Source organism: Aotus nancymaae, unplaced genomic scaffold (assembly GCF_030222135.1).
Source record: "Aotus nancymaae isolate 86718 unplaced genomic scaffold, 86718_ANA_hifiasm-v0.15.2.pri h1tg000108l, whole genome shotgun sequence".
Classification (NCBI taxonomy): Eukaryota; Metazoa; Chordata; class Mammalia; order Primates; family Aotidae; genus Aotus; species Aotus nancymaae.
In genome coordinates, this window is record NW_026988523.1 from 6517392 (window position 1) to 6538916 (window position 21525).

Consider the following 21525-nt stretch of genomic DNA (forward strand, 5'->3'; position numbering starts at 1 on the left):
AGCGATCCTCACACCTCAGCCTTCCCAAGGAGCTGGGACTACAGGTGTGCACCACCACACCCAGCTACTTTTTTTATTTTTATTTTTTGTAGATATGGGGTCTTGCTGTACTGCCCAAGCTGGTCTCAAACTCCTGGGCTCAAGTCATTCTCCCACCTCAGTCTCCCAAAGTGCTGGGATTATAGGCATGAGCCACCACATCTGGCCTTAACTCCAAGATTTTTAAGTTATTTATTGAAAAGAATATGTTCATACTCCTTCCCAGTTTTCAGATAGGAGAAACCTATGCCCTCAGACAGTTTACTCTGAGGTCAGTTAAACTTTCAATAGTCTAGAATGAAAATAATATGTTAATATGATACTGAAATATTTTTAGATAAAAAAGAATACTGTCACCTACAAGTTATATGTATTTTTATAAAGCTAGCTACTGCTAGATTATATTGTGGTATTAATGATGTCATAATTTATATTTGTCATTATATATTCTATACTATCTGATATAGTAAATAGTAGCCATTAGCCACTTGTCACGTGGCTTTTTAAATTTAAATTGCAATTAATTGAAAGCACTTAAAATTGTAAAAATTACTCAGTTGTATTAGCCATAGTACAAATACTCAATAGCCACAGGTGACTGGTGACTACTGTAATGAATGGGGTAGGTTATAGAGCACTTTCATCATCATAGATAGTTCTGGCTGAGCGTCATGGCTTACACCTATAATCCCAGCACTTTGGGAGACCAAAGCGGGTAGATTGCTTGAGTCCAGGAATTCATGGCAAAGCCCCATCTCTGCAAAAAGTACAGAAATTATCTGGGAGTGGTGGTGCGTGCTTGTGGTCCCAGCTACTCAGGAGGCTGAGGTAGGAAGATCAAACTGAGCCTGGGAAGGTTGAGGCTGTAGTGAGCCGTGATCACACCACTGCACTCTAGCCTGAGTGAGAGATCCTGTTTAAAAACAAAAACAGATAGTTCTATTAGACCAGCACTGCCTAAGTACTTGATTGTTTAGAATATAATTGTAAGATTAGGATCCAGGGTATGGTGTAAGTGGGCTCAGATTCTCCTCGGATTACTGTACATTCAGCTGGGGTTTAATAAGCATCCAACTGGTCAGACAGAAGTAACTTTACTGTGTTGTTCTTTTTTATAGTAATAGAATAGAGTATTCTCAAATTTTTTTAAATTATTGTGGCAATGTCTTCACTTTTTGGTAGTAATTAATTTTATGTTTGGTTCTCCACTAAAAATATACATATATCTTAGTAACAAGTAAAAATAGATTTGATTGCTTTTGATATGTATGCTTAATAATATATGTTCTTTCTTCGTTATTTTCCTTACCTGGTACAGGTAGAAGAGTCAGCAATGATGGGAGTAAGTGGCTATGTGGAGTATCTCCGAGAGCAGGAAGTATCTGAGCGGTGGTTCCGGTACAACCCTCGTCTCACCTGCATCTACTGCGCCAAATCTTTCAACCAGAAGGGAAGCCTGGACCGCCACATGCGCCTACACATGGGGATTACACCATTCGTCTGCCGCATGTGTGGCAAGAAGTATACCCGGAAAGATCAGCTGGAGTATCATATCCGCAAGCACACAGGCAACAAGCCCTTTCACTGTCATGTCTGTGGCAAAAGTTTCCCCTTCCAGGCCATCTTGAATCAGCACTTTCGCAAAAACCACCCTGGCTGTATACCCCTGGAGGGGCCTCACAGCATCTCCCCTGAAACAACTGTCACATCTCGAGGACAAGCTGAGGAAGAGTCACCTTCACAGGAAGAGACAGTTGCTCCTGGGGAAGCTGCCCAGGGCTCTGTGTCCACCACTGGGCCAGATTGAAACATCGAGGGGGAGGGGGCTGACCCTCTTCCCCTTTGAGCCGTAAGCAGCCAGCATCAGGGCCGTGGGCTGATACTTTAGATTTACAAAATGACACGTCACTAGGCCAGAAGGCACTCCCAAGATGTTGCCAAACTGGAGGATTAGCAACATAACAAAAGCACTAAAGGCTCTTCCCTTCTTATTTCCCGCTCATACTTTGGAAAATAATCAAGCAAATCAACTTTCTAATTCAGGGATCAACAGCCTTGGTTTGTTAACTTTATAAGAAAAAAAGCTTTTTTAACAAAACGATGATAAATGGTCATTTATCTACCAGTCATGTTTGAACACTGTACTTTGGTCCATATCATCTTGGTGGCTATAATTGCCCAGATCTAAAAAATGCAGCAGGAGCCTCGACCATCGGAAGCAGCCATCCACAGGAGAGAAGGAGGTAGTCATGATGGTGATGAAGAGGAGAAATTTCTCCTCTTCCTTCCCTGCCATAATATGCATTTTTGTGTTTCAAGAAAAAAACGAATGCTGGTGGTTCTTATTTTGAAAGGTTAGACTTTATCTTTGCCCTGACTAGGCATCTAATACTTTGCCTAGTTATTTCATATATTCAGCCATCTTGAAAGCAGTATTCTAGTGGACAGCATCACCTGAAGCACTTGGCAACTGGAAGTGAAATGAGCAGCAAAGCATATGCAATAGGTACTGCTACATTTGGGGGCTTTAGTGTTGTGTTGAGGAAGAGAAGAGCAGGGAGGGAAGTGTTTTTATGTTTTGCAAATATCAAACAGCACAGAGCCGTACTGCAAATTCCTGACTGGTATTTGTAAACCATAGTGCTACACATCCTTGAGTAATGGCTCTAGTTCAGGTGAATTAATGTTGTTAGGCTGACTACCAAAGTTTCATCTAGTCTCTTTGGCTCCTATTTTCACATTCAGCAATATTGTACATCAAAAATGTCACTTTCCAGTGAAATGAGCCTGGATTGTATTTTTAAATCCACAGGTGTCCATTATTTGATAACTTTTATATGAAGTTTTAAACATGTTTTTTCTGCAGTATTGTGGTTGAAGAAATTCAACACTATGGTTCTTATTGCAACCACAATTTCATTTCCTTATACATGTGTAATAGTTTATATTTTCAGGCATATAGAAGAACCTCACTTAAACCTATGTCGCGGGTCTGCAAACCTAGTAATTCATAAACCAACCATCAGCAAATAGCTGGTGACTCTAAGAGCTTTGCTTTTTAATAATATACTACAGGGCACTTATCAGAAAACCATCATGCAGAATCATGTTGCAATAAATGATCAAAGGATCAGTTTTGATCAGGTTTAGTTACTTAGTCATTCCTAAGATTTTTAAAACTTCAAGGGACCTTTTTAGTAATTCTGGGTATTTCTAAGATTCTTAATCCAGCACTGAAAGATCTTACCGAACATGTAGAACTTTAGATACCTTGTCTTGCATGCAGTGAGAGAAGGAGGAATATTAAGGGATGCAGGCAAATAGACGCTTATAACTTACAGTGCGAGTTGAAAAATCTCTAGCTTCTCTTGACGGAGCACTAGCTGTTGGGGTTCTTTTAAGTATTTAAGTATGTAATGGTTTAAGAAATTGTTTGAATGCAGAGGCATAGATGATTGTAAAAGAGCTTTGGGAGAGGGGCAGGTCATACCTGCACTAGTGAACAGTTTGTAAGAATGTTAGTCATGTGCTCTTTTCCTGAGATTGCTTTGTGGTATGTGAAAAGGTGTGGTATGTGAAAAGAGTGAAATTTCTTTGTGATAAGACATTAGAATGCGAAGGGTAGATCTTAAGCAATCTGAGAATTGTACATGTACATAAAGCTGCACCCTCTCTCAAGAGAATGGTTATTTTCTCTTCTGAAAAAGCATAGAAATGCATCTTTTATGGGAAGATAATGATGCTACCATTTAATAAGAGCCTACCCTTAAAGGCAGCATTGAAACTGTATTTCATCTTTAGAAGACATAGACTGGTGCATCCTCCTCTTTAGTTGGGCAACAGCATGATAGGGTAAAATCTGTCTTCTAAAGCCATCTTTAGGGACTGGCTATGCTCTGTGGCATAGAAAAGGTAAAATTGAATTAGACTAAAATCCTTAGGGAAACAACTGGTAATAAGGTTTTCAGTGGACAGAGTTTGCCGTTACTAAATAGGCAGTGAGGTAAGAAGTACAGATTATGAAATGCTGCTTTGGATGGAGCTTTTAAGCTTACCAAAAAAAACTTCAAGTCCATCCTACTTTTGAGAAATAGTATGCTAGAAAGTTCTTTTTTTCTTTTTTGTATTTTTTAGACAGTGTCTCACTCTTAATCTCCCAAACCAGAGTGCAGTGGTGCAGTCATAGCTCACTGTAATCTTGAACTCCTGGGCTCAAGCGATTCACCTGCCTCAGCCTCCAGGTAGCTAGGACTATAGGCATGCACCACCACGTCCAGGCTAATTTTTAAATGTTTTTATAGAGACAAGTGTCTCTACAAAATTTGCCTAGGCTGGTCTTGAACTCCTGGCCTCAAGTAATCCTCCCACCTTGACCTCCCAAAGTGCTGGGATTACAGGCATGAGCCAGTGAACTTGGCCTGGAAAGTTCTTTGTTGCTTTGTTAGTTTCTTAGATTATATGTGAGAAATAGAGCTTTTTAAACTATTACCAAATTTTAAAGGTGAAGTGCAGTAATTTATGTAAAGAGAAACTTTGCAACATTTGTCAATTATCCATCAAGGGTTAGCAACAAACAAATGAGGTAGGTAGGGACTGTCTCATTCATGTGGAAATGCTATGAATGTTTGGTGGGTTTCCCCTCCCTTTTCATTCACTTTAAATGGCTTTTTCCTATATTGATACTGTGAATAGGGTGCTTCCTGGTCATCTAGGACCACTTCAGCACAATCATGTTTGCTGGTTCTCTCCTAATTGGCCTAGCCAGAGCCATGAAATTCATGAAAATTTAAGGCAGGCTAGCTTTTAAACAAATTAAAACTTCTGAAGACAATTTCCCCATTTTAGTTAGAAGAGATATCATTATTCTAAATAACTGTCCAAGATTCTTACCCAGGTTCACTGTGACATTGTCCTGGTTCTTAGCTAGCAACACTGATGGACCAGTCATCAGAGTTACTGATGTTCTGTCTACATTAATGAACACCTATATTGGTGTGTGTGCAGAGGATACCTCTTCAGGATGTTCTAAATGGACTTTGGCTGATGCTGAAAAGTCATTACCAAATCTTAACTTGCACGTGTTACCTTGTGAAGGGAACTACATTAGCAATGAGAGCTAAATCATCATGAAGTTCTTTAATGCCATGAAACTGCAAACACTGGGACTGTTTTCATTTATTGAGTGGCACTTAAGTAGCAAAGGAGCTATCCAGTATTCTCAGCAAAGAAGAGAGATAGAAGTATATTAATTTGTTTTCATTATAAGATGTACCTTTATTCTCTCTAAACTCTAATAACAGTATAAAATATAGCATTGGCATGAACAGTTAATGCTGTACTTAGGCAGAAAGGCTCTTTCTAATGACTTGTTCTCTCTTTACTCAGAACCGTATTTACCTCTGAACCAAGTTGAATTTTATTTCATTCAAGTTGCAAACTACCCCATGCCATTTTTATCATACTAGAGGGTTAATCCAATCTCAACTACATAAAGGTAAATTAGCTCATAAAGGAAAATTTTTATTTTTGTCATTTATTTAAATGTTTCCTGTTCTCTCTACATCCGTGAAACAGGGTTTCTCAAAGATGGTATGAAGATAGAAAAAACTTTTTCCTCACAGATTCATAGTTGACATCTGGCATTGGTTGGAACTGGTCTGGTGGCAGGGTGAAATAGAGAACTTCATTTTTTTTCCCCTTCCTTAAAGGCAGGATCTCACTATGTTGCCCAGGCTGGTCTCAAATTCCTGGGCTCAGGTGGTCCTCCTGCCTCAGCCTCCCGAGGGACTATAGGCAGATGACTACACCTGGCTGTAAATGTCATTCTTAATAGCTGAATAATCTTTGGTCAAGAAATAACTTTTCTGGAGTTTTAGCTGTTACTTGAAATTAACTGTGTTTTTTTGTTTTTGTTTTTGTTTTTTTTGAGATGGAGTCTCACTCTACCACCCAGGCTGGAGTGCAGTGGCACGATCTCAATCTCCGCTCACTGCAACCTCCGCACCCCTGGGTTCAAGCAATTCTCCTGCCTCAGCCTCTCAAATAGCTGCGATTACATGCGCTTGCCACTGTGCCTGGCTAATTTTTGCATTTTTGGTAGAGACAGGGTTTTACCATCTTGGCCAGGCTGGTCTTGAACTCCTGACCTCGTGATCCACTCTCCTCAGCCTCCCAAAGTGCTGGGATTACAAGCGTGAGCCACCGCACCCAGCCAGTTGTGTTTCTTTTTAACTGGTGAAAACTAGATATATTTTGTTTGACTAGATGATCTAACTTGAATGAAAGCAATAGATAATGGAAAGGAAATTGAACAAAGACAAAAGTCTTTATCATGGTGGAGAGGGATTTAATCAGAAAGAAGGTAGAATCCTGGAAGTTTTTTTTTTCAGGTACAGCAGGCATGATTTTTCTCTTCCTCAAATGTTCCTCCCCTTATCTGTGTACTTATTTGTTCAAGGAATAACAAACGAGTCTTTACTGAACTCAGTCTTTGGAAATTGAGCTCTTTCTTTAGGCTATATGTGAAAGAGTTTAAAATATTGAAATATTTTGGTTGCTAAGCAGGTTTAGAAAAGAAGCAGTTGTCAGGCAAATCCCTAAGTTTGAGAAGATACCCTCAGCAAAATATACCCCTAGGACTTACGGAATTAGATCGGGGTCAGCAAACAATAGTTTCTAGGCCAAATGCTGAGGCTACTTGCTTGTGTAAAGAAAATTATAATGGAATAGGGCCACACTTACTCATTTAGGTATTGTTTATGGCTTCTTTCTCATGGCAAAGTTGAGTACTTGTGACAAAGATCCCATGACCTGCAAAGCTTGAAAATATTTACTGTCTGGTACTTGTTAGAAAAAATTTGCCAACTCCCAAGAAACAATTACCTCCTAAATTTGTCACTCCTGACGTTTTGCCTTTATAATCATTTGGTTGAGGTTTTAAATTCATGTTGTCACATGTGCATGTTTCTTGAAAAAGTTTGCCAACTTTTTCTAGATCCTCTTCTCATAACTCTTTTTGTGCTCCTTCATGGTTTCTATTGCTTAAAAGCGTTTAGAATTGGCCTTATGGTTTGTTCTTGCCTTAATGGTGCAGGTATTTTAAAGTTGAGTTATAAGTAAGTTTTGCCATTCCTTTGAGTTAACTTGAACTGGTTTGCATAATGGTGGCAAGAATGAATTTTTTCCCAAGTGGATTAAAAATTAATTTCATTAAGAATAAGTATTTTGGTTCATATCCAAAGTACTGTTTTTCTAAATTAGAACCCCTACCTTTTCCCTTTGCGATGTATCTTAGTTTTAACTTCTTTAAACTTACTCTCTCCCATGTAGAGTAGTAAAAAGCCAAGTTTTTCTCCCTTTTTTCCTGGATGTTTTAAAACATAATGAAACATCTGAGGATTTCAAATTATTTTTAGACCTATCTTCCCATTTACTATTGTCTATAATTCTTCTAAATATGTATTGGAATGTTATATATTTGATTTATGAATGTTCAGTCCTAGTGTTCAAATACTTATACTCAATGTGGGAAAAATGGGAACTGTTAGGGTGTTAATAAACAGAAATCCTTGCAGGAAGCTGAGTGAGAGGGCAGACACCTGTAATCCCAGCTACTTGGGAGACTGAGTTGAGAGGACTACTTGAGGCCAGGATTTTGAGCACCAGCCTGGGCAACATAAACCTCATCTCTAAAACAAAAAAACAAATCCTTGCAAGAGGGAGGAATAATTGCTTCCCATTTGGAAATGATATATGGGCTTTTGACTTAAATCTGTCTCCACAAAGTTTTCTAGGCCATGCTGATACAGTATAGAGAGTTGGATTCTCTGTTGTGAGCTCTATCAACATAGACAAAGTTCAGGTGAGTGGCTTTCTATAGGGAATCTCTTCACGAAGTATTTTAAAGTTGTCTTCTTCTAATTGGATATTAGTTATATATCTCCTCTGAGTAATAGATAATCCTCATCTATAAGGTTCTAGAATATTTGACTAGGGTAGATCTGCCTTGGCTTAGAGCATTTATACCTATAGTAACAGTAGGTTTTTGAGATTTGGTAGTATTACTTTTCTGATTAGCCTGGGATTCTGATTAATCTGGAATGTAGGACTTGTGAAAGAAATTGGATTTTGTTAGCCCACTGAATCATCTGTATCCTGCTCTATTTGATGTCTTGGTAATAGATGTCAATTTAAATATGAATCTATTGAAAGCAGTGGAGTTTTCCAAGCATTATGACTTCCTTGATAATGTTCAGTCTTTTTTCTTATTTTCTAGTCTCTCCCTATTTTTAGTCTTCTTCCTCTTAAATGGTGCTTTTCCCAGGGCCAGTCTTTTTACTTTCTAGGCAAGCAGGCTTTTTTGTTCAGGATAAGCCAGAGTTAGATATTATGAATATTTTGAAATATCTGAATATGTTACATTCCAAAGTATGTAATTATTGATAAAAGTAGTAATATCAAAACCTGAAAGATATTGGTGCAGATTATCCAGTTTTGTTGTGTAGACAGACTATCTTTCTCCTCAACTGTGACACATAGCAGTGACTTGAGAAGGCAAATATTACTTGAAACCCACATTATCTTTACAAAGGGTACATACATAAATAAAATTCTTACCCGACATTTTTCCCATTATCAATATATCAGTACCTTGCATCTTAACATAGATGAAGCCCATTAGCTCTAATACGGGAAGCTTCAAACAACAAAATAAGTTACAAAGGCAAAGCAGTTAATAAAAAAACTTGTCTATTCTCTGCTTCTTTTATGTCTTCTCAGTAGGTCCTGTTCAGGGGGCTAGAATACACCATCCCATTAAGACAGGTGTTTTTTGTTGTTTTGTTTTGTTTGAGACAGAGTCTTGCTCTGTCACCCAGGCTGGAGTGCAGTGGCGCAATCTCTACTTCCTTGGTTCAAGCAATTCTCGTGCCTCAGCCTCCTGAGTAGCTGGGATTACAGGTGTGTGTCACCAGGCCTGGCTAATTTTTGTATTTTTTGTACAGACAGGGTTTCACCATGTTGGCCGCGCTGGTCTCAAACTCCTGGCCTCAAGTGATTCTCCCTCCTCGGCCTCCCAAAGTCCTTCACTTACAGACATGAGCCACTGTGCCTGGCCCCAGTTAAGAGAGTTTTATGTTCAGAATCTCATATGGCCTACACCACCATTTAATATACTGTGAATCTTAGGATCTCAGTTAATCCATAATGCCAGAAGTTAAAGTATTTCATAGGAACATGTTTCCTCTTCTATGAAATCACCTGTCTGCAGTGATAGGTAATGTATAGGAGAATCTGTTTCATTAAGTAAATATTAAGTACTTTTTGATACCAGACAACAAGCTTGGAATTTGTATAATAAAACTGGCTTTAGATATAGGTTAGATATGATGTGTCTTCCTGCACTTGAGAGTCCTAAACCCATTTGGTTGGCGTCTGAGATGTATTGCTTTTGAAAAGCCTGCACTTTTTACTATAGAGATAAAAGATCAAAAAGGGGACAGAATTAGCTGTATTAAGTGCTTTACTGTCATAACTGCAGTTAATACAATAATACTATGAGATAATAACAGTAGTGTTAAAAATAACTAACTTTTTTTGAATGCTTACTATGTGCCAGGCACAGTTCTATGTGCTTCAAGTTGATTAACTCATCTAATCCTTATGAGAATCCCATGAGGATAGATAACGTATTATCCTCATTTTAGAGGGAAAGAAACAGACACAACTTGACTCAGGCAGTCTAACACTAGAGTTGCCTCTAGTAGGTATAATTATATCACATTTTATAGATGAGGAAACTGATGAACCCAAGGTTACATAACTGGTAAATTATAGAGCTGGTATTCACCAATCTGATTCCAAAGCCCAAACTATCTGCATGATGTCATGTTGACTCTGTTTACTTATAAAGAATTGAGGTTGACTGGAATATACAGTAGCCAGAAACAGTACTGCTTTTAGTGAATGTGTAATTCAAGAGTAAGTGATTGGAAGATTCTTCAAAAGCTGATGCAGTTAATCTTTGAGCAGAGTTAAATAGTGAATATTTTCTGTGGATATTGCCCACTGATTCAGAGGAGTCACCCATGTGGTTAGGTCTAATAGTGAGTGAGGTACTATCAAGGCAAAAATTGAAAGAGTTCCAGTTACCTATTGCTGGTAACAAAATTAAAATTAAGTAATTTTAATTACTTAAAACCAACAATTTTCTGTATCTCCTGATTTTGTGAATCAGAAAATTCAGGAAGGGCTTGTCTGGGCAATTCTGCTCCCTGTGGCAATGACTCAGATCATCTGATGGTATTCAGCAGGTAATTAGACAAGTCTTGAGTGTCCAAGATGATCTTCCTTACATGCCTGACACCTTGGTGGGGGGACTAGAGGGATGGGCTCAGCAGGGCTTCTCTTTCTTTCCATGAAGTCTAAGGACTCTCTGTGGGTTCTCTTCATCAAGGTAGTCAGACTTATTACAAGGACACCTCAGGCCTCTGAAAGCCTGGGCAGAAGATGGCAGTCAACTTAAAGGTCAGGCCTAGAACTATCGTAGAGTCACCGCTGTACTCTTCATCAAAGAACTTAATGGTAAGATGACAGCAAGAATGAGGGGGAAAAAAGATAATTCAATGGTCAGCCCAAATTTAAGGATAGAGGAAATACCCTACCACTTTCCGGAAGGCACGTCCAGGACTTGGGGCTATTTCTAATGGGTTATGGGGTAGCATCAGGGTTTTTCTTTTGTTTTTTTTTTTTTTGGTCTTGACTCTTTGCTATTTATTCATCAGTTGTTTGTGCTGTAGAAACTATTTATTATGTCTACCATGGGTCACTAAAGGAGCTAGAAGGAGAATGACACAAATACCTGGAGCATATTTCCTTAGCTGCCCTCTCCTCACAGGTTTTATCTTATAGCAAAATTTTCATTTTGTACTGTGTTCCAAGTTGTGAACATTCACCTGTTTTTGCTGTGAAGCCACAGTAACCAAATGCTGAGCCAGAAATACTCTAGAAGGAGTAAAAAGCTTACCTTTTTTTTTTTCTTTTTTGAGACAGGGTTTCACCCTGTCACCTAGCCTGGAATGCAGTGGTACAGTCACAGCTCACTGCAGCCTCAACCTCCTGGACTCAAGCAATCCTCCCACCATAGCCTCCTGAACAGCTGGGACTACAGACGTGTGCCACTACACCTGGCTAAATTTTGTATATTTTTAGAGACAGGATCTCACCATGTTGCCCAGGCTGGTCTTGAACTCCTGGACTCAAGAGATCCACCCTCCTTAGCCTCTCAAAGTGCTGGGATTGCAGGCACAAGCCAATGTGCCTGGCTCCAAAAGCTTACTGTTAAATAATTTGATTTATTAGAGATATCAGTTGTATTTTAAGTTTACAAATAGGTGAATATTCATGTGGTATGGAAAAGTTACGTGGCTTCTGAATCTCTTTCAACAGGAGTTTCTATTGGGTGGCTACATGGATCATATTCTTGAGATAGTGAAAAGTTTTACCTTCTTATCTTAATCTCATCTCTACCTCTGCCATACCTCCTTCAGCATGATTTTGTGCTAGAAATGAATCAGTTCCTTTCATTCTTACTACCTATCATACAGGAAAATTTATCACCCCATTTTATGTGTTGTTAATCTTTTAAACTTAGCAATTGCTACCAGCCTCTCTCATTGAAATAACAGATCATTGAAGTTTTTTGATTTTTGGTTAGATATGTCAGATTTAGGATGTCTTATTTAAACCTGTGCTGACTTATTAGACTGTTCCTGCTCTGAGAAGAAATATGGACAGAGAATGAATTTCATTGTCCATATTAATGAACCCCAAGTCAATAAACTTAAGAAAGATTTGAGATTATCCCATCCATGTGCAGTGAATTCTTGGAGCATTAGCTGTATGGGCTTCCTACTGATATCTGCAGTTATCACAGTAAAGAGATCTCTGTTCCTAGGTCAGGCCTCAGAAATGCAAATAGAGGAAATAAAGGGGTACTCAATCCTGAAGACTTAATTTAGGGTACCTACAAAATCCTAGGAAGGGAAAAAGAAGACTTTGGCATTTGTAGTTGAATAACCAGAGATGGACTGTTTGAGGCTTTTAGGCATAAAGATTAATTAGATTTTATCATATAAAGATTAGGGCAAATTATTTTTTTTCCCCCGGTTCATTCTTAACATGTTAAGGGGCAAATTTTAATGAATAAAAATTTAAAGGCCTTAAAACTTTTTTTTGGATTCACATTTCCACTCTGGTATAATCTATTTGGTATAGTCTGCCCTTTCTGACAGAGAAAGCCTTTGAAAATATTGTCCCAGGGAATGAAAAATCTTACGATGATCTATGGAAATATCTCTCATTCTCTATTATAGCCCTTTGGGCCCTCCTATAGATTCTCTGTGAATCTAAGTTTGAAATCATTTGGTGTTTGCATGAGAAATAATTCTTACTATTCATTTAAATAATTCGTAAATGTGATCTTAAATTGCAAGAGAGAACAAATCCTGAAAAAAGGGAACCTTATAGACTGACCAAATATGTATTACTTATTTTCAGCACACAAGTCTAAACCATTTCAAGCTACTACAGCAACCTGAGTGAGCAGAAATTCCTTAAGGTATAGATTTCTGCTTTTAGTCCCATCTTGAAGCAGATGTTTAAGACATATTTGAAGATAATCCACTGAGTTTCCTATAAAGTAATAGAATCCTAACTTTAGTGGTTCTTTAAGAACCACTGAAAAAAAGAATTGCAGTGCAGGGAACAAAACTTACAATGTGTTTCCTCTGGAAGCCAAGATGCTAAAACAGGGGTCACTAAAAGTGTGACTGAAGTCTATCTCTAGAATAGCTATCAGTTAGATAGCAGAAATATTAGAATGTATATGGCATTTCTAATATTTTTACAAAAATAATTTTAAATCATGTAACTTGAATTAAAAAAATAGTCTGTTTTCTTTTTGGAAAACTGGCACAATAAAAATAACACTAATATAATTTAATGGTATATGCATGTGCATTGAACCCAGAGTGGTATACTAAAGATAGTTCATGCAAATAACTTGTGGTAAGTTTGGGTATTTTTTCATACATGTATGTTTATAAATATATTTACTCATCCACTGTGACCTTGGTAGCACAGAAGCATTTTGTTAGCTGTTTCATTAATTCTAAAAATCAAATTATTGGCATAGTAGGCTATGAGAGCTTTTTGTTGGTTTGTATTTTAGCTAAGAAAATTATTTCTTGCACTTTCTATTTATAAAGATGTTATAACACAATGCACCCACTTAGTGCAGCTTTTCTTTAGATAAAAAAGATGTAGGTATAAAAGTGAAATGGATGTTTTAAAACCTGGCAAAAGGAGGGACCTCAAAAAAATAAATTTGGCTTGCCATCTACCTGAATAGGGTTAGGGATTAATATAAAACTTAGGTTGAAAGTAGCTTTTGGGATAGGTATATTGTTGTGAATTGCAATATTGCTGTGAGTTGCCAGCTATGTATATGTAAGTTTTTGTGCGTATGTGAGAAAAAGGTATTTCATGAAGACATAAAAGTCAGTGTAGAATATCCTACCTCCCAACAGAGACTGTGCATATTCAAGTTTGCTCTGTAGCCCCTTGGGCAGGAAGCTGGATTCCTCAGCCACTGTCTACCCCATTCTTTTCTATACTCACTTCAGCTCCTCTACCTCTGAGCATTTGGCTGAAGAAAAGAGTATAGCTTTCTGTAGCAAGCAAAGGAAAGCCAGAGCCAAAATACAGAGGCTGCAGTATCTGAAATTCCTGTCATGTTCAGATATTAATGTTTGGTTTTGTTGCCCAAATGAAACAATATCAGAACACTTGGGTTTAGTGGGGTTTTTTTCTCTCTCTCCCACAAACTTCTCCCAGTTTAGTGCTTTTATCCACTGGCTTCTATTTGGCAGGAGTAGCCAGTGGAGGCCAAGTGTGTTTTTAAAGACTAAAACACCTAACTCCTTTTAATGATGTGAAATATTTGTTTGAATCCCAGCTTCTTTTTTTTTTGAGACGGAGTTTTGCTCTTGTTGCCTAGGCTAGAGTCCAATGGCGCGATCTTGGCTCACTGCAACCTCCACCTCCCTGGTTCAAGTGATTCTCCTGCCTCAGCCTCTTGTGTAGCTGGGGTTACAGGCATGTGCTACCATACCTAGCTAATTTTGTATTTTTAGTAGAGATAGGGTCTCACCATATTCGTCAGGCTAGTCTCAAACTCCTGACCTCAGATGATCTGCCCGCCTCAGCCTCCCAAAGTACTGGGATTACAAGCGTGAGCCACTGCGCCCAGCCCCAACTTCTTTTTAATTGCCATTTGCGGTCCACTTTTGGAGCTGACATATTATCCGTATTTTTCTGATAAAGAGCCTTTTGCCAATCGTATATGGAGATATGCATGGTGGATTTTTTTTTTTAAGAGACAGGGTTTCACTCTGTCACCAAGGCTGGAGTGCAGTGGTTCTATCACAGTTTACTTCAGCCTCAGCCTCCCAAGGTCAAGAGATCCTCCTGCCTCAGCCTCCCTAGTAGCTGGGACCACAGACATGTGCCACACCAGCTAATTTTTTTTTTTTTTTTTTTTTTTTTTTGGTAGAGGTGGAGTCTCCCTATGTTGTCCAGTCTCATCTTAAACATCTGGGCTCAGCCTGGTACGGTTGCTCATACCTGTAATCCCAGCACTTCGGGAGGCCAAGGCGGGTGGGTCACCTGAGGTCAGGAGTTTGAGACCAGCCTGGCCAACATGGTGAAACCAAAAATTAGCTGGGTGTGGTGGCAGGTCCCTGTAATCACAGCTACTCCAGAGGCTGAGGCTTTAACTCAGGAGACAGAGGTTGCAGTGAGCTGAGATAGCACAGTTGCACTCCAGCCTGAGCAACAAGATTAGATTCCATCTCAAAAAAAAGTCTGGGCTCAAGCGATCCTACCACCGCAGCCTCCCAAAGTGGGATTACAGGCGACAGTCACCACACCTGGCCCATGAAGGATTTTCAAATGTTCTCTTTTGCTTTTAATCTCTCCAAAGAGAGAGAGTCTTGTTTTTAATGTCGATATTATTATAATAGTCAAGTTGGCCTCACCTGAGTGTTGTAGGTGTCAGAAAGTTGTTTCACTAGTAATATGCCACTAGGCAAACCACCTAATCTTTAAATCCAGTTGTAGCACTCAACTTATTTTCTGTTTGGTGCACTGAGCCAAGTCAGCTTGCCCACTTTTTGAATATTTCTTACAGCTGAGGAGGAACTGTTGGTCCTTTGATATCCTAGAATGCTTTCTACCTTGTGGAAATGCTTTTCACCCTAATACACTTGATTATATTGTCTAAATGTGTAAACAGGGATTCTCTGGTTAGAAGTGAAATGAGAGAGTGATCCATTTTCAGATTTTTTAGAGGTTGGCTCCCGTACGTATTTTAGGTACTAGCTGATAAGTATTTACTTTCCTGGTGACTTTGAATAGGGCAAGTGGAGATACAGAGAATGTGAAATTCCAAATAATAAGACAAACATTACTCACAAATGACAACTGATACAGTAATTTCTGCCCAATACAGTAAGACTCTTATGGGGATATGAAGTGGTAAAATTATTTGAATCTTGGCCGGGCGCGGTGGCTCAAGCCTGTAATCCCAGCACTTTGGGAGGCCGAGGCGGGTGGATCACGAGGTGAAGAGATCAAGACCATCCCAGTCAACATGGTGAAACCCCGTCTCTACTAAAAATACAAAAAATCAGCTGGGCATGGTGGCGCGTGCCTGTAATCCCAGCTACTCAGGAGGCTGAGGCAGGAGAATTGCCTGAACCCAGGAGGCGGAGGTTGTGGTGAGCCGAGATCGCGCCATTGCACTCCAGCCTGGGTAACAAGAGCGAAACTCCGTCTCAAAAAAAAAAAAAAAAAAAAGTATTTGAATCTTTTCACCACAACTATTTATTTTTTTCCTACCTGTAGCATAGTTCTCTGCCTATAAGCCATGCTAATATCCTAGACTCAGGAATTAATTCCTGCTTAGGAAATTTTTTCCTCCTGGCTTATCTTTTGCTTGTGCCCAGAGTTTTTTTTAGGCCTGTCCCCTGATCTTTTGCTATAACACATACTTAAGGTGCAGCCTTCTGACCTAAATCAATAGTTAACTGTTGGTGTTGCTGCCTATTACAGCCAGTTATTTATTTAAAAAGAAAGTGAAAAAATGCCTAGGTAGTTTCATGGCAGCATGTTAAATCCATAAATCTGGACGGAAGCCATGGAGTTTTACCTTCTGTTTCTCTGGCTTGGATGAACACTGGCCTTATGTTTTCTATTACAGGACTAGTTGACCTAGTTCTTCATATTGGTTGCACATTAGAATTGCATAGGACCTTCTCTAGACATTTATGTTTTATCGGTCTGTTGTGCCTGGGCTTTAGGTGATTTTAATATGCAGCCAAGGTTGAAAATCACTCCCTATGTAATCTCTAATGGTCTTAGGCAGGATAACCTCAATCTGGTTCTCTTTGACCTGAAATTATCTTTATTGATATTCCATGCATGGCCCTCAGTTCAAAGTATACAGTGGGCCAAGGCTTAGGTAGTAAAGTGGATCATCCATTTGTCCTCAGAGTAATTCTGGAGGGAGATACTGTCATCCATCCAGTTTTCTCTCTATACCAAATACAAAGTACACGTAAGTAAGCAAAACAGATTTTCAAAGTTCCTTCTCTAGAATCCTCTTTCCTTTGCATATATAATTTCAGTGGAGATTTCTCAACTAGCAGAAATAGAGCACTTGAATTTATTTAAAGAGCCCAAACTGCCTACAGCAATTTCTATTTGTAAAATAAACAGGTAGCATTGTTAATGGAGAAAAGGAAGGATCCTGCATGGGTTGATGGTGATATATTTTATTATTTTTCTCTTAGCCTGTCTTCTAAGTGGGATTTCAGTGTCAGTTGACTTTCACTTTTCTTGTTTTTTGTGAATGAAATGAACTAGCTAAGGCTTAAATATTTCTGAATAATATATGAAATGTGAAATCAGTCATTTTAGAATCTTTGTTCTGGGATGTCAGAGACTTAACCAAGTAACTCCCCAATGAGGTTCCAGATTCATTCTTCTCATCCCAGGTAGTAAAGGTATTTTAATGGGTTTGTTACTTGCCCATGGCAATCTCACACATGGGAGAATTCCTTTATTACCCTAAAAAAGTGAGAACCACTTTGAAACTAGCTACCAAGTGACTTCCAACTTATGAAGAAAATTTGTAGTTAAAAGCAAGTTCAAATGTAGCAGTCTCTCTTCTGAGAGTATTCTGGATACCACAGAAAGTTTCATTTATATATTGCCTACAATTAACTGGTAATTTGAACTTCAGTAGGTGATATGTGCAAGGAGAAAAAGTAGGTCAAGGAGAAAGTTGGTTAGTGCAGAGGACTGAATTAGCATCATGCTGTGAAATTTCATTAAAGTAGCACTAAGGCCTGGCTGTTTGCTTAGCATGTAAATGCTTCAGTGTCAGAGAAAATGCCTCCTATGCCTTAGAAAATTTGTTGAAGGCTTCCTGTTTACTGGGTGGAATAGAAAAGCAATAGCCTTTTAGACTCCAAAGAGAGTAGCCCCCTTAGGGTTTTCATACTGAAGAACTTTGTGGAGTACTGTGAAACATTGTTGAACTTTATGCAAATTATACTGCACTGGATTTTAAGATTTTATGTGGGGAGAATAGAGGAGAGTGGGGAAGTAATGATAAAGGATAAATACATAAACTTGTACTATATTTTAAGCAAGGAATGAAACAAATTCTCTAACAGGAATTCCCTGTCAGCACTGTGAAGTTTGGGCAAGTTCTTCTGCCTCATGGGTTGGCTTGCTGATTTCTCTTAAACCTCTAGGAAATCCTTTCTGAAACAGCAAAACAAACATTAGTTTGAGTACAGTTTCACCACCCAGCTCCCTCAACAAAAGAAAAGCATTCCCAAACTATAGGCAAAAGAAATGTGTTCTATCTAAGTCCATTAATTTTTCATCTGCTATGATTGCTGTTCACAGTTTTAGCCCATAGCATTATTTTGTGATCTGATAGCAGAACATAAATGGAACTGCCACTTTAATCAGGAACCAATGGCTTCCTTCCCTTTAAGAAAGCTTAAAGTTAGAACCTTTTTTTTTTTTTTTCTTTTTTGAGACGGGCTTGATCGTCACCCAGGGTGGAGTGCAGTGGTGCAGTTATAGGTCACTACAGCCTCCACCTCCTGCACTGTATCCTCCTGCCTCAGCCTCCTGAGTAGCTGGAGCTACAGGCATGTGCCACCACACCACCACATCCAGCTAAATTTTCTGTTTTTTTTTTTTAGAGACAGAGTCTCACTATGTTGCCCAGACTGGTCTCAAACTCCTGGGCTGAAGTGATCCTCCCACCTAGGCCTCAGAAAGTTATAGGCATGAGCCACTGTGCTCGGCCTAGAACTCTTTATTTTTGGCATTTCATTCTAAATGAGTACGTTGAAAGAGCATTTAGGTTTCTAGGCTCCTCATCATTTCTGAATGGGACCCACTCTGCTCTGCCTCTGAAAGGAGAAAAGGCTGAGGGTTCAAAGACAGAAATGTCAATGTAGCAGAAATTTGATATTCTTCAGATGGACATAGTCTGAAAGAAATCTGTCCAGCTGTTCTCTATGGTGCTTATATGATGGGTGACAGCTGTCCCCATCTAACTGTCCCTGGCACTGTGCCTTCCCACTGGTCACTGTGAAAAGCAGATCACACTGGACTCAGAGGCCAGAATCCAGGACAAGATCCCCCTTCTCATCTTGAGCCCATCACGTTTTTATATAGCTGTTAATGTAGCATTTACTTCTCTATGGGAAACTCTTGGGTTTTTAACTCCAGAAGAAATTGTAAAGCATTTAAAGAAAACTAGCCAGAAAATAAGATTCTGGTGGTAGCAATCAAATAATGATATCCTAGGAAAATTTCACTTCCTCTCAGTTGATATTGATTGATAGCAAGGATCAACTATGCCCACCTCTTCCTAAGTTTTTAAAGGCTACCATAATATTTGTAAGCAACAAATTTATCTAACTTTTTTTACAACTAGCTAATCAAGGAAGATTCATATTAAAACAGACAATCAGTTTCTAAAATGTTATCCCTGAAAGGGAATGAAATAGAGTATTTTTAGCTGTAAGAACCTACCAGTCTGTTTTTTCCCTTTAAAAAAATTAATGTTTGAGATTTGTGTCTTTCATCTGAAGCAGTTACTCCATTAATAATGAAGATGCCTCAGAAAAGTCAGTGAACCAGGATAGTGCTCTTGCACCACTGAGGGTGCTAGACTGGCTTTGTGCATCTTATTTCCTAAGAACATCAGTTTTGTTATTGTAAGGTCGGTTGTCTCGCCGGGAACTGGGACGCACACCTCACCTCCCCCGCCGGGAGCTCGCACACCCCCCCCCCCACTCGCCGGGAGCTCGCACACCCCCCCCCCTCGCCGGGAGCTCAGACACACCCCCTTTCCTTGCCGGGAGCTCAGACACATCCCCTTCTCTCGCCGGGAGCTCGGACACACACCCCCACCACGGGGAGCCTGGAAAAAAGCCCCACCAGGACCTACCCGATAGCATTTTGTCCCATCTGGGCCCCACTCCTCGCCTACCATTTTGTCCCATCCGGGCCCCACTCCCCTCCTACCATTTTGTCCCATCTGGGCCCCACTCCCCACCTACCATTTTGTCCCATCCGGGCCCTGCTCCTCGCCTACCATTTTGTCCCATCCGGGCCCCACTCCCCGCCTGCCATTTTGTCCCATCCGGGCCCTGCTCCTCGCCTACCATTTTGTCCCATCCGGGCCCCACTCCCCGCCTGCCATTTTGTTCCATCTGGGCCCCACTCCCTGCCTGCCATTTTGTTCCATCCCAGCCCCACTCCCCTCCTATCATTTTGTCCCATCTGGGCCCCACTCACCCTGGGCACAACCAATCAAACGCCTCCACTCCCTATAAAACCCCAAGTCTGAGAGGAGTCCGTGCAACTTCTCTGGCCCCTCCTGTGGGACCGCAGAACCTCGTCAGGGAGCCTGAATAAATCCTTCGCATTGGATCTTCTTGTGCTGGTCTCAGTTTCTTCCCTTTAAACTCGGTGAGAACAAACCTTACAGTTATGACCTTAATTATAAATACCTATATGTAGGAATAGGATTTTCTCTCACCCCACCCTACTTTAATCATTATCACTTAAGTGTAAACCACCACCTCCCCCTCTTTCCCTTTACTGAAAAAAAAATGCACTTTAATTCCTAAGGAGAGTGGCTATTCCTGGCCCTGAAGCCAGATTACTTCAGGAGGAGACTTAAAGAGGGAGAACTCTTGCCAGACCCTGTGAAATTAACCAAATTTCTTAATGTAAACACATAAGTAATATCCATTTTTAAGCCGCCCCCCACTCCATGCCAAAGGGAAAAAGAACCACCAAATTGAAAAAGAGTTCTAAACACCTGCCCTGATTTTGCAAGGTTCACTGGGGAAAAATTACCTAAGATCATTTTTTCTGCTACCAATTTGTCAGAAACTTTGGTGGTATTTTGTGGGAGGCTGGATTTTTTAAAATTAAAAATCAAGTGAAAACACAAAGACTCTTAAGATATGGTCCTGATTTGTGTCATTTCTAAGTATCAGATTTGTTCTCCCTTCATTTGACAGGTGTTCTCAGTCTCTCCTCCTGTAAGATTCTGTCCTTCCCCTGATGACAAGCCAATAGTTCTTGGTGGGGTTGCATGTCCCCTAGAGCCCCAGGAGCCCAGTCATGTCGAGGAAGAGGGGAGGGCAGGAGGGTGGGCAGAGACTCGGGTTGGGGGAGGGAGATTCAAAGAAAGAGTGAAAATATGGGTTTAATAAACATATTTAAAGCAGTTTAGCAAAAGCTTTCTCGTTGAACAGCTTTAAGAACAATGTGAATGAAATCTTAGCAACTTGGTTAGTAATCTGAAAAGTCTATTAATGTATACTTGAAATTGTATAAAAATGCATTTTCCTATTTTAACACTGTGTAAAAGAACATTATGCATGTGAGTGGTTTGAGAATTAAATGGTTTAATATGCAGATTTGAATCTGTCTTTTCTGTATATAGAAACTAATGTGTTTAAATTTCTGGATATTTTTTAGTGTGATGGAAATATTGAGAATTCACTCTCCCTTCCCTTTCTGGCTGTCTACCATTTTTCATTGCTGTCTCTCATTTTCTTTTTTTTGAGACGGAGTTTCGCTCTTGATACCCAGGCTGGAGTGCAATGGCGCGATCTCGGCTCACCGCAACCTCCGCCTCCTGGGTTCAGGCAATTCTCCTGCCTCAGCCTCCCGAGTAGCTGGGATTACAGGCACGCGCCACCATGCCCAGCTAATTTTTTGTATTAGTAGAGACGGGGTTTCACCATGTTGACCAGGATGGTCTCGATCTCTTGACCTCGTGATCCACCCGCCTCGGCCTCCCAAAGTGCTGGGATT

At 39.8% G+C, this 21525-nt stretch overlaps 1 protein-coding gene across 4 annotated transcripts in view; it reads left to right on the forward strand.

Annotated features, from left to right (window-relative positions):
• ZBTB37 (zinc finger and BTB domain containing 37) overlaps positions 1-17860 on the forward strand; it is a 31042-nt gene extending 13182 nt beyond the window's left edge. For 2 of the 4 annotated variants that reach the window (XM_012444695.2, XM_012444694.2), the window contains exon 4: positions 1358-17860. In XM_012444695.2, coding sequence (XP_012300118.1) covers positions 1358-1846 — 489 coding nt within the window. In that variant the 3' untranslated portion in view covers positions 1847-17860. The remainder of the gene's footprint in view (positions 1-1357) is intronic. The other 2 variants (XR_010340328.1, XR_010340327.1) reach the window with 2 other exon arrangements.
• Positions 17861-21525: the final 3665 nt, after the last annotated feature.